This window comes from Heliangelus exortis, chromosome 20, assembly GCF_036169615.1.
Source record: "Heliangelus exortis chromosome 20, bHelExo1.hap1, whole genome shotgun sequence".
Taxonomy (NCBI): domain Eukaryota; kingdom Metazoa; phylum Chordata; class Aves; order Apodiformes; family Trochilidae; genus Heliangelus; species Heliangelus exortis.
The window spans coordinates 7,074,241-7,087,282 of NC_092441.1; the positions used below are offsets into that span (position 1 = coordinate 7,074,241).

Sequence of the window (13,042 nt, forward strand, 5' to 3'; positions counted from 1 at the left end):
GAGAGTGAGCTGAGCATGCATTCAGAAGATCACCTTTTATTGGTCGCCCAACCCTGCTCATGTGCAGCTGGGGTCAGCCCTAATTGGGCACAGGTGGGCTTGACACAAGCTCACGCCTCCCACCTTGTAATTAGCAACACCTGATTGCCTCATTTCACTACATTGTCTGTCTCTCAGCTTGCTCTTCATCCATGCCCAGGGAGAACTCAATACATTCCAGTTTCTCTTTCACATAAAGACCAGCTCCTTGCTGGTCCACCTTTTCTAAAAAGGACATGGACATCCATGACAGAGTTCCAGACAATCATAGGCACAACCTTCTCACAGTGGCCTTTCTACTGTTATAGTTATACCAATGTCCTGATGGGAACTATTGAACTGAAATTTACTTGCATGTGGAGATGTGGGCACAAATGTACATGAATCATCTACTTTAAGGAACACAGAGAGACACCGAAAAAGCAGGAAAACATCCCAAAAGGAGTCTTAAGAGAACACCGAAACCTTTCTTCAGACTTCTTTCAGTCTTAGTGGTGTGATCTGGACTTGCCAGATAATCTACAACAGCTTGCTGGGTCCCAGAGCATCTGATCTTTTCTTCTGAGTCCACAGAGAATTGGGCTTTGAGCCCACAGAGAATTGGGCTTCTGGCCAGCTAAGAACAGCCAGGCAGTCCTCCAGCCAAACTCCTGCTGGGTCTGCTAGTTTGGACTAACCTTCCCTCTTTAGCGTGAGATGTTCATTACTTGAATTCCACCAGGGATTTCTCATGTCATGAAGGAGTAGAGATTCTGCCTGAACAACTGAGCAGGACTGACTGCTTTCTGTGGATGAAGTTGTTGATATGTGTATATGTGTGTGCCTCTATCTGCAGGACATAGATGTCTCAGTGTTTTCCTCTCAATGGTGTCTCTGTTCTGCAGCCATCTGTGTATAAAGCTGTTATTCTCTCATGAACAATGACTCATATAGGAAAGTCTCTAAGAATTGTCAAGAACTATGTTCATCCTGAGTAGTAGTGAAGATGAGGATTCAATCCCACAAACTCTTGGAAACTCAGCATTAGTTTTCCCTTGACAGCTCTGATCTTTCAAATCTGCTGTTTCTGACACACACTTAAACAACAGGTTGGCAGTAAGCTGTTTCTGCAAACAAGCACTGCAAGCCTACTGCTGGTTCTGACAAAGACCCAGTATAGTACTGTTGACTGTGGCCAACCTTTTCCTCACTCCATTTTCCAACCTGGACCCACCTAGTGACTCTTCTATCTCTCTCATTCTTCTCAGCCCTCACGGATGACCCCCTCTAACCCTTTCTCTTATATTTCCAGGCTAATCTGCATCTCTGCCAGTTGCAGTGGGTGAGTGGGAAAGAATAGGATGACATGAATTTGACCAAACTTATCATGTATCAAGCCTGAGTCCATTTATATCTGAGTCCACTTATAGCCACTTATATAGCAGTCCACTTTTACCTGCTGATACAAGGAAGGAGCAATGATGGCACATGGGAGCCCAGTTTCACACCTGAGAAATCTCGTTTTTTTCCAAAAAAACCCATAAATTTAGAGCTGTATAAGTTCTGATATTGGTCACAGATGAAGCAGAGGAGCTGTAACTCTCACTACAATTTACACCTTTCCTACCAAAAGCCTCTGCAGGCTTGGAAGATAATCTTGTAGGCCACTGGAATGAATCCCACTTCAATCCATTCTCCCAGGACCTCAAAGGAGGAGCAGGCACTATGCCTGGAAGGGATGAGCTTTCTGCGTGCATGGTGTGTTTTTAAATCAGCATGTTAATTCTCCTTCTGACTTCACAGATTGGCAAACTACTAAGATTTATTCTTCATATACATTGAGGTCTGACATAGCTCTGTTAAAAAGCTTATTGTTACTTTTCTAAAATAAAGAGCCTGTCCTTTTTTATTTCATATTTCTCACGCTATCTCTGGTTCAGTTACATGGAAAAAATAGTACATGTCTTGTTTTTAAAGAAATGAATCACATTTATTTTGAAAACCAAACCTAGCAGTTATACCATCTTAATTTCCTTCCAGCTTTCTGGGCTTTTTTTGGGGTTAGAATTTCTTTTTGCCCCCTCTGTTTCTCTGTTGTTTTCTGGAAACCATCTGTTTCTCTTCAGAATGCTAATGTGCACCTGTGTATCTTACAAATTGAGTGGCAAGAACTAAGCAGAGAGATACAGAAATAAAAGTCTTTGAGCTGGGAATAGTCTGGAGTTGCTCACTAGAACTGCTTGGCACAGAGCTGTGTTCAGATCCTTGTCAGTCCATGGAGTCTCAATGCCTCTCTCCTGTTTTCTCAGCATCTGTCTGTGTAGAAATACTTAGCTGAACAGCGAGCAAGTTCTAAAGAGCAGGTGACATGGATGTTTGCTGTCATTTTCACATTTATGGCTAAGTTAAAGTTGTGGTCTTATTTTTGTTTTGTTTTGTTTTGCTTTGCTTTTTTCATCAGCCTAACAGCAATTCAAACCTTTGGCCTGAGCATTGTTCAAATTATAAGCTTAGTGCCCGCTGCCCCTGCACAGGGTGGCGAGTAGCACAGATTTGGACCAAGTTTTTAACCTTCATCCTCTCTTCTATCTCTCTCCCAGAGCTGTCTTGAGTGAGTGAAGGTGACATGTTCTGTAGTCTCAAGAGGAAGCCATTGATGCTAATGTATGGCCTAAACACCTAGGAGGCTGCTTTAATGAAATACTCCTGAAGAGAGAAAGGTCCATCAGAGTCATCACTACTGCTGCCCAGAATTCCAAGAGTGCTGGCTCTTGTGTAATGCATATGTGTCTTACCTCTCCCTTTCTGGTGTACTGGGACAAGAGAGGGAGCCAGTGGGCTCTCTAGATGTCATGACAACTACAAAGCACATCTAGAAACTTCTGGCTGTGCAAAGAAGTTTTCAAAGGTTTTCATTCAGCTTTATAAATGTTTGCAACCATCACCACTAAAGAAAAAAATGCCTTTAGAACCATTCCTGCAGGATGAAACTCTCATGCAGGAGCTGTTTCTCATTCCTTCCATTTTAATTCCTTTATATACAAGTAAGAGTATTGAGAACAGGTTTGTACATAGCAAAAGGATAAACCCTGCTAATCTACTGATTTGTGTGCAAGCATTGTGCTTCTCACAGCACCATTTGTTGGCCTGTGTGGACGTGGTCCTAATGTGCACAGCTGTGCAATGAAAACTGCATCATGTCATGTGAGAGAAGGGGCAGGACCCGACAGTTTGGGGAGGAGGGGGGGGATGTTGAATATGGTGGCAGTTCATGTTACAGACTGGTGTGTTTGTGACTGAGCTGCCTGCATCGGACAACAGAAAATGCCATGCTAAAGAACGTGCAAGCTAGACTCAGTGATGGCAGGTAGCCATGGAGCAAGGGAAACTAAACAATAAGATGATTTTGGTCAGCCTGATGGGGCATTAGCAGACAAAACCTCAGAGAACTGTCTGGCACAAAGGACCCTGAATAGGAGGATGATAGGTCAGGAGGCACATGGGTTACAGCCAGCAGCGATGAGAGGGTACAAACACAGGAAAAGGATGATAGAAACCCAACCGGAACACAAAGTATGAGAACAATTGATGCAGATGAGTACACAGGAGGAGAAAGGGATGACATGGAAAGAGGGAACATCAAAATGGGGGTAACAACAGGACATTGAGCACTGGATAAAAACAGGAGGGGGAAGGGAGCCCGGCGGGGGGATCGCGGCGGTGTGGGGAGACCACTGGTGCAGAGGGAAGAAGAGCGAGGAAAATGTCCAGAGCCACCCACTGCCGCTGGGACATGGCCACCTGTCTGAACACCTGCCAAAGTCCGGCTCCTGCCGACTGTGAAAATCCGGTTATTTTAAAATGAGAACTCCGAAGCTGCTCTGTGTTCCAGAATACTTATGCATTTCAGAAACGGTCCCTTTTTCACTTAGACAACGACGAGCAATGAGCCGTGATGGGCAACGCAGCCGGCGCATCCCCGCCCTGTGCATACGAGGACCCGGCTCAAACCGGAGATGCTCTCGGATATCAGAGCCCAGAGCCGGCGGCTGCGGGACGGGCCCGAGGCTGGCAGCAAGACACGCTAACCAGACGGAACCAGGCCTGGCAGCGAGACACACGAACCGGTCAGCACCAGAGCTGCGGGACGGGCGGGGCTGCCCAAAGCTCCGCGGAGCTGCAGCGCCCCCTGACCAGGGCCTCTCCCCTAGGGCGGCCCCGTATCATGCGCAGCCGCCCCGGTGGGAGCCGGGGTGGTCCGGAAAGGGGACCGGGAGCAGTCTCGGGGTAGGGACACCGGTGGACAGAGGGGATCGGTGGGTCCAGCGGCTGGCGGAGGTGAGCAGGTTTCCCTCACGTTGCGGGTGCCCCTTCCCCCTCTCCCCCCCAAACACAAACGCAGCGCACCCGCAGCCGCTCTCCGGCACACACCGTGCAGGGTCCCAGCTCCCCCACTCCTTCCGCTGGTGGCAGGTCCCCAGCCGCACGCGCTGCCTGGAGGGACCCTCTGCCCTCCCCGCAGAGCTGTGCCTGGCACTACAGAGGCGGAGAACGCAGCAGTTGAAGGTACAGGTATTGTAACAGACTTACAGAGAGATCTTTCTGCATTTTTCCCATTTAAGCGTTGGAAAACTCTCTTCCCACGAGAGCTGAAACCGTGGAAAACACCTGCGGAGTGTGTTCCCATTGCCCTGGGAACGGTTTTCCCTGTATAAGACAAATCCCGGACTTCGGAAGCTGCTGCCTGACCTGCTATATCGTTTCGAAGATACTCACTGTCAATTTCATAACAAACTGATAGTCCGTACAGTCACCAGAGTGTCAGTCAGGTTTATTTTTATTGCTCACAGCTTCTACTTAGGGTTGACTAAATATTAACAGAGCTACATGCACAGGTAGTTACTTGAAGTGAGTATTGACTATCCCTGCTAAACACACAGAAGTCTATACTGTAAGGGAAGCTGCTGCATCTCTCTCTGTTCAGGGATGTCATTCCTCTGATTTCTAAATATTAAAAAAAAAAAAAAATGTAGATGTTATTGGAGCAATTGAATTATTTGTGAGGTTGCTTGAGGTCTGTGTCTATTGCAAATGATCTGCCATGTTACTGACAAAGAACCAGTATTGCCTAATTCTGCTGAAAGACGTGGATTCTTACAGTCAGTCATACCTGGTCTGGCTCTTGAGAGTCACCAAGAGGACCTTCAAAACCCCGTTTTTTTAGTAAGTTCACATTTTTGGCCTTCTTTTATAAGGACACTCTAGTGCAAGAGGGAAGGTATACAGCTGTGGCTGCCAGGTATTAGGGCAGAGATCGTTGGGACAATTGCAGCATAGGAAGGGTCCTTTTCCACAACTTTACAACTCACCTGTCCTCCAATATCACGGCTTTTGGCTCGTAACTTGTTAACCTGACATTCAGCAATATCAGCTCGTTCCTCAGCTTCTTCGAGCTCATGTTGGGCCTTGCGGCATCGTGAGAGATTAATGTTTGCCTGTTCTTCCTGGAAGTCATGAGGTGCCATCAGTGAAACAGACACAAACTAACATTGCCCTTTTACCATTAACCATATGGATGTGCCGTAGCAACAGAACCCACTACCAGTAGCCTCACAGCTACATCCCTGCATTGCCAGCACTTCGTGCATTTCTATTTAGTACTGTCAACAACATGAGCACTCAGCTGGGGACAGAGCAATTGCTCTTCAAGCTGGGAAAATTGGCTAGTGTGGCTCCAAAAGTGCAGCAGCTCCAGAATAGTTACAGCTGTGTCTGCTATGTTGTGAGCCATAAGTCTTTAAGTGGTAAGGAGTATTCAAAGATGGTGGCCATAGCTGTCTTGTCAAACTGAGTATTTAATTATTTTAATAAACATGGAAATCTCCACCCACGGCTCACAGAGAGTTAAAAAGAATCCTGCACTCACAGCTTCCTCAGCCTGTTTCTTGTATGCTTTCACTTTTAACTGCAGCTTGTCCACCAGATCCTGGAGCCTGAGAATATTCTTCTTATCCTCTTCAGACTGTGGGAAGTGGAAATCAAGTCAGCCTCAGAAGATGGACCAAGGTGATGTATGTAAGAGGGCAGAGGATTTGAGATACCTGGTAAGTGAGTTCTTTCAGCCTTCGTTCATACTTGCGAGCACCTTTCAGTGACTCCATTCCTCGTTTCTGCTCAGCATCAAGTTCGTTCTCTAACTCATTAATCTGAAACACAGTATCATGATAAAGACAGAAATTTGTCAAGAATGGATCAGATACTGCTGTGGAATCTTAGGAACCAGTGTTCTGCCAACTAAGACTGCAGAGAAGGTGACAGTACAGGGCAGCTTCCTGCAGCTCCATGCCTCTTCTGCGGTACCTGGACACCAGTGCTTTTATTTCTTAGTGGATATTTCCTTTTAAAACCAAGAGTACATATTTCCCAGTCAGTTGTGCTGCTTTTTGTAACAAGAACAGTTGAAGAGAGCAGTAAATGTTTCAGGTGAATGGTCCATCTAGCCCAATGCCTCGGGGAGTGGCAGCAGCAGATACTACTTATGGACAATGGAAACCTGGCCATCTACTCCCCTTACACTTGTCTATCTTCCACAGTCAATCCACACAGATTAGAAGTGTAAGGTGGCATACATGTGCCTGTTCCCTTAAGTATGTGCAAATTTGCTGATTTTTAATCCCTTCTACCAACTGACTCTTACAGCCATCCATGGCAGCAGGTTCCACAATTTTACTGACCACGCTGCATAGTACTTCCTTTTATTTCTTTTAAACTGATCTCTAGGCAGAGATGTTCTGATCTGCATTGTGTGTCCTTATCTCTAAAATTGTGTATTTTGATGAATAACTGTTCACAATATATCTTGGTCACTGCTGTCATGATTCTGTAAACTCTGATCACATACCTTTCAGCAATCTCTTCTCCAATCTGAAGAGTCCTACCCTTGTTTGTCCATCCTCAAAAGACTACTCACTGAGCTGTCATTCCCTGGATGCTTTTCTAACTGTCAGGTCCTTCTTAAGTTCCAGAGACCAGACCTGGCCATAGTACGTTTAGTAAATAGATACCCTCTGTCTTTGTTCTCAGTGCATTTCCAAATGAAGCTCAAAAGTTTTTCTCTTTGAGTTTTTGATTCTACTGCCCACTGAACAGTCTCCGAGAGCTATTGTAAATAAAACTGAGATCTCCTGTCTGAGTTGTGATTGCCAGTTCCAAGATCATCCCCAAGTATGTTTTAAAGTTTTTCCCTACATGAGTTACCATATATGTCTGTCTTGATATTCATCTGCCCCCATTTTTGTCCACTCAGTTTTATGAGGTCATTTTCAAGTTCATCACCCACAGTGCAGTGTTTAACTACTCAATATAACTCTCAGCAAACCTGCTGGAGATACCTGGGGCTGTCCCTGTTGTAACCTTCCCAATAGGTTCCAGCAACCAAGGGCCCACTCAGGAATTTGATTTAAGCCTTCACCATACCCTCGCCTCTAGTTTCTGGAGTTGCTTCTTTCCACCCTTCAGTGCCAGCTGTTCAGCTTCATCCAGACGGTGCTGCAGATCCTTCACTGTCTGTTCCAGATTCTTCTTCATCCTCTCCAGGTGGGCACTGGTGTCCTGCTCCTTCTTCAGCTCTTCTGCCATCATGGCTGCCTGGTTGTAGCACACAGTTATGTTACAAATATGCCTTCCCATCCCTAGCAGTTCTGCACTCTTTCGTGGAAGCTATGCCAAACTTCACATTCTCAGTCAGTGCCTATGACCATGCTAGCAGTTGCACTAGATGATCTCTAGAGGTCCCTTCCAACCCCTAACATTCTGTGATTCTATGATATAAAGATCATTCTGTTTCTCATTCTCTGTTTTCCTAAACTACTCTGCTTTGAAGAATGAGCAGGATTGATGGCAAGAAACAAACAAACCCCACAAAATCAGGGCATGCAAATGAATCAGTACCAAAGTTTTCATTCTTTGAGTGAATAGAAATTAGGGGCATCTTGAAATATTACCATCTAGCACTCTGCAGCTCTCGGCTCCTACATGATTTTGAGTATCTGGCCATTTGGTGCCTAAATTTGTTGAAGAGTCAGACTCCTAAGCAGTTTTTGCCAAGGAAATGATGGTGACTGTCTTGAACTACAAAGAAAAGCTTTTGCCTGCTGAGATCTTCAGAACCCAGGATGTGTGTGTTGATGTGTGTCTGATGATGTGGTTTAGACCACTCTTTTCCTGTTACAATCTTGCCACCATCTGTTCTATCCTGTCTACTACATTTATCCTGAAGCAAATGCAAATGTGGGTATGGGGAAGGGGAGACAGGATGCCTTTTCAGTACAGACTGGTAGCAGAACACGAGTAGAGGATCTGGACTGAAGGCATCTTCTGTGGCAAACAGTAGGGCAGAGCCTGTGTGAGGCCCATGTGGTGTTGTGTGTCACTGGTATTTTCTGTCCCTGTGTTGAAGAATTGGTTCTCCTCCACTTGATTGCTGCCTTGCTGAAGTGAAAAGCGACTGCACTAGTGTAAGCTGGAAGAGGTGCAAGCAAGAGGACTCACATCTGTGATTGCTTTCTTTGCTTTCTCCTCTGCATTTCTGGCTTCCTGAATGCTGTCTTCGACTTCATTCTGCAAATGAGTAATTTCCGCTTCCAGTCTTTTCTTTGTGTTGAGGAGGCTTGTGTTCTGTTGGGATAGTCCAAAGACATGTCATGTCAATGTCCACCCCATTTCATGCCACTCCCACAGACCCGTGCTAAAGAAGATACTAAATACCTGTGAGTGGAGAAGCTGCACTCGTTCACTGGCATCTGTCAGCTCCTGCTCGGAAACTTTCCGGGCCCGGTCTGTCTGCTCCATAGCAGCTCTCATCTCCTCTATTTCTGTAGTCATCAGATTGTTCCTGTGCTCTGCCATAGCAAGCTGCTCCTTCAGGTCATCATTCTCTCTCAGAGAGTCATCCAAATGGAGCTGAGAATCCTTTAATGGTGAAAGCAACATGACACTCAGAGGCAAGCAGAGCGAGTGGCAAAGACCTGTAGGACAGTGGCCCTTGTGGTCCCTACCTTGAGTTGTCCTTGTACAGCTTTGAGATGCTTCTGTGTCTCTGCTACCTGACAGTTGGCATGGCTCAGCTGTATTTCCATGTCATTCAGATCTCCCTCCATCTTCTTTTTCAGCCTCAAAGCATCATTTCTGCTTCTGATCTCAGCATCCAGCGTGGTCTGCATGGACTCTAATACCCTCTGGTGATTCCTCTTCAGCTGCTGAATTTCCTCATCTTTCTCTGCATTCCTTCTATCAACATCTGACTTCACCTGGTTCAGCTCCAGTTGAACACGTAAGATTTTTCCTTCTTCATGTTCTAAAGAGCCCTGGCAGGGTGAAATAATATTGTTTGTCTCTGTAGTGTTCATTCAGAAATCTGTCACTTTGTGGCCACCAGCACAAATATTTGCCTTACTGTGGATCTTTAGAAAAGGCCTAGCACTGAAAAGGCTGACTGCTGTTCCCATAAACATAAGTCATTATACCTCCATTGTATATTAATCAGTAATTTAGGAATAAGACTTCTTAGGAAAATGCTCCCTCAGTACTCTCAGGTGGATGCTATCTGGGCCCATACACTTGTAGGTGTCCAGGTGGTGTAGCAGGTTGTTAACTGCTTCCTCCTGGATTATAGGGGAGGTTGTGCTTCTCTCTTCCAGACCCCTGTCTTCCAGCTCAGGGGGCTGAATATTCTGAGGACAACTCATCTGACTATTAAAGATTGATGCAAAGAAGGCATTAAGTACCTCAGGCTTTTCCTCATCCTTGATGTAAATGTTCCCTCCCTGTATCCGATAAGGGATGGAGATCTCCTTTCGTCTCATTTGGTTAACATATTGTTAAAACATTTTTTGTAAAAATTTTACTCTCTCTTATGACAGTGGCCAGATGACCTAGCAAGTCATGGCATTGTGGGACCTGGCATGCACCCTGTGTTAGCAAAGCATGTAATTGTACCAGTGTCACTTCCAAGATTAGGCTGATCCTCACTAATCAGTGTTCATCAAAACACGTATCCTGTGACTCGACTCTGCTTTGAAAGCCTTACTGGCTCCCATTCATTGGAAGCAGAGGAACTGAAGAAGTATAATCTTAGTTCTCTTCAGCATTCATCTTTTTTTGGACAGGAGGTGACACTAAAATGATTTTTAGCTTACATTAAGTTGGATTAGACCTACTCTGAAAACATCCTTGGTTAATTTAACTAGCAAACAAAAATTGTCAGAGTTATGAAATACAAATTACATTTCTGCAGCCTTTCACGGCAGCAAATTCAAACAGGTCATATAAAATGAGCCCAGATTTAGTCTGGGACTGAGGAGTTTTTTGTGCCAGATAGTACAGCAAAGTATTACACATTGGTAAGGGACAGGAGGACAGCCTGTGCTGTTTGGTTTGCTTATGATCTCATACTGCACCCTTGTGACAGTATCGGGATAAACAGAAACATATAGTCTCCACATTTAGTCCATTCATAATCTCTCTCAAAGTAAACCTCCTTATTGATGACACTTGCCTCTGCTTCTTCTAATGCTGCTTGAAGGTCACACTTTTCTTGCTCAATTTGCTTCTTTGCTTTCTCCAGTCCATGATTAACTTTTCCAGATTCCGCAATCTGTTCAGTAAGATCAGAAATTTCCTCTGGAACACAAAAAACACACACTCATGTTAGATGATGTTGTCAATAGCACCTGAAATTCATGTTTGACAATTGGAGTGATGGAAGAAATAATGACATAACATGATGCAGCAGTGAAGAGAAATAATAGATCTTCTCTGCAGTCTTTACTTCTGATTATCTGACATTTCCAGTTCAGTTTGTCATCTGAAAATGAGAGGGATCAAAAGGGTGACATCAGAGAAAAATGTCAAGGTCCTCTGGATAGTGAAATTACATCTCCAGAGACAGTCCTGTCTGATTGCTCTCTTTATGCTCCCCAGGGATCATTCAGCTCATAAAAAGGCACTGAACTGTGTTTCCTGTATGTGATTAGTTTGCTTATTAAATGGTAATCCATGGTGCCACAGCTGTGCCACAGTTCTCCAATAATCAGGAGGTAGATATATCCCTCCAGATTTATTCTAATGGCAGTGACTGAAGTAATCAGAAAAAAAACCACTGGTTTCATCATAATTTCTGTCCATTCAGTTAATTTGGCCCCTACCCATCAATGGAATTATGATGGTGTGAAAGAGAGGGAAGAGCATGAGGGAGCAGGCTGCTGTAATGATCTGTAGCTATGTGCTTAGAGGTGACTTTGTGATCACCTGAACAGTAAAGAAAGTCACCTAAGAGCTTGATGGGAAATCATATGGAACAAAAACCCGGGAAGAGGCAGAGCTCTGGTATCCCAGAAACATGAAAATATCTTAAGACTCATGGTGGATCCTAATGGAGCTGATGATGGGTCATGCTGGAGCTGATGGAGATCTGAACTTACGCTGGAGGTTTTTGTTTTCCCTTCTGAGAGTCTCAGCCTGGTCAAGAATTTCTTCGTAGGCATTCTTCATCCGGAAGATCTCAGTGCTAAGAGAGCGAGACTCCTTCTGGGCAGCTTCCAGTTCAGCCTGACTCTCCTGGTATTTCTGCTTCCATTCAGCCAGGACCTGGATTGAGAGGTGCTATCAGAACATAAGAATGATCCATTCTTCAACACTCATATGTTCATAGGACAAGAACCTAAGAGTCATGACCTAGCTTAGAGTCTTTTGCTTTGGACTTTTCTCTGCCTGTCACAATGAATTCACCATCAAACATACTCTGGTTGTTTTGGTGGAAGCTGCTTAAATTATCCTCTTCAGCCAGCACTAGTACATACCTCAGGCTCTCATGCAGGAGTCTGGTTTGACATCAGCCTGGTCACAATGTGTTTAGTCTGAATGAGGCTGTGTGAGCCTTTTTGTCATTACAAGAGCCAGTGGTCTTGCACTCAGCCCACCCAGAATGATCACGTTCTACCAGTTGCCTCCTGAATTTGATGCCTCAGGCCTGCAGAACATCTTTATTAGCATATTCACTTAATTCACTAACACAAGGCTGGGTCAAGGTACAAGGCTGTGCAACATCACTTGGGCAATTAACAATGTCCAATTAACAGTGTTCATTTTTCAAAATGTTATTAAAGGCAGTGGAGGATGGAGCTGTGTAAACAAGTCTAAGGCTCTGCCTAACACAAATAAAAGGCTGGCAGACTAGCACCAGGCAAAAGTCAGTCTTCTTGATCAAAGAATACATATAGATCCTCTCAATCTCCTTCATTCTTTTAAAAACTATCAGAAGGATACTTTACTGTTTGCTATGGTCATCTGGGGTTACTTCACACTTTGACATTGTCATTACTACATGTCCCATTGTGTATTCCTTACCAGAGCTTTGCTTTGGATAAAATGTAATTTATCTTAGTATGAGTGCAGAAATAACTTCCCTAATTTCAGAACTTAACCTGGCCTATGTCAAATGTCTAACAATGTTCATATCTGGCAGGCTCTCTGAATGAACCTTGTCAAAATTCTTCTGCTTTTTATCAAATGTTGCACAAGCTGCATTGGATCGCTCCACGGCAATCATGAGGTCATCCACTTCTCCCTGCAACCTCTGCTTTGTCTTTTCCAGTGAAGCACACTTTGAGTTGACAGCCTCAATCTGCTCCTCTGACTCCTGCAGGCGCTGAGCAAGCTTCTTTCTGCACAATGAGACAATCAACACTGAGAAAAGGAAAATTCTGATGTTCTCAGGAAATGTACGGGAAGAGAGTTTGACACGGGAGATATGGGCAGGAAGAGCAACATGGAAATCTGTCATGGTGTGAACAGAGAGCCTGGGATAATGCAGCATGCTGGAGTCATGCATAGCCTGGGAGAATACTTAGCCAAGGGGTAGATTGGACCAGTGTGGAAAGGAACTGAAAACACACTTTCAATATTGGCAGTGTAAAGAGCATGATTTCTCAACTACTATAATTAACTCATTGGTAATGCACTGGAA

The 13,042-nt window shown here is 44.6% G+C and overlaps 1 protein-coding gene and 1 long non-coding RNA gene across 2 annotated transcripts in view; one reads left to right on the top strand and one right to left on the bottom strand.

Moving 5' to 3' along the window:
• Nucleotides 1–4,837: 4,837 nt before the first annotated feature.
• The window catches only part of LOC139805573 (myosin-13), a 29,098-nt gene continuing 20,893 nt past the window's right edge, over nt 4,838–13,042 (bottom strand). The window contains exons 30-40 of the mRNA XM_071764098.1: nt 12,557–12,740; nt 11,499–11,664; nt 10,574–10,698; nt 9,075–9,383; nt 8,785–8,988; nt 8,569–8,694; nt 7,495–7,665; nt 6,120–6,224; nt 5,945–6,040; nt 5,388–5,522; nt 4,838–5,022 (exon numbers count right to left, since the gene is read on the bottom strand). Coding sequence (XP_071620199.1) covers nt 5,008–5,022; nt 5,388–5,522; nt 5,945–6,040; nt 6,120–6,224; nt 7,495–7,665; nt 8,569–8,694; nt 8,785–8,988; nt 9,075–9,383; nt 10,574–10,698; nt 11,499–11,664; nt 12,557–12,740 — 1,636 coding nt within the window. The 3' untranslated portion in view covers nt 4,838–5,007. The remainder of the gene's footprint in view (nt 5,023–5,387; nt 5,523–5,944; nt 6,041–6,119; nt 6,225–7,494; nt 7,666–8,568; nt 8,695–8,784; nt 8,989–9,074; nt 9,384–10,573; nt 10,699–11,498; nt 11,665–12,556; nt 12,741–13,042) is intronic.
• On the top strand, nt 6,037–9,064 carry LOC139805578 (uncharacterized). Its single transcript, XR_011729889.1, has 2 exons — nt 6,037–6,122; nt 7,102–9,064. It is a non-coding gene; the product is annotated as an uncharacterized lncRNA (long non-coding RNA).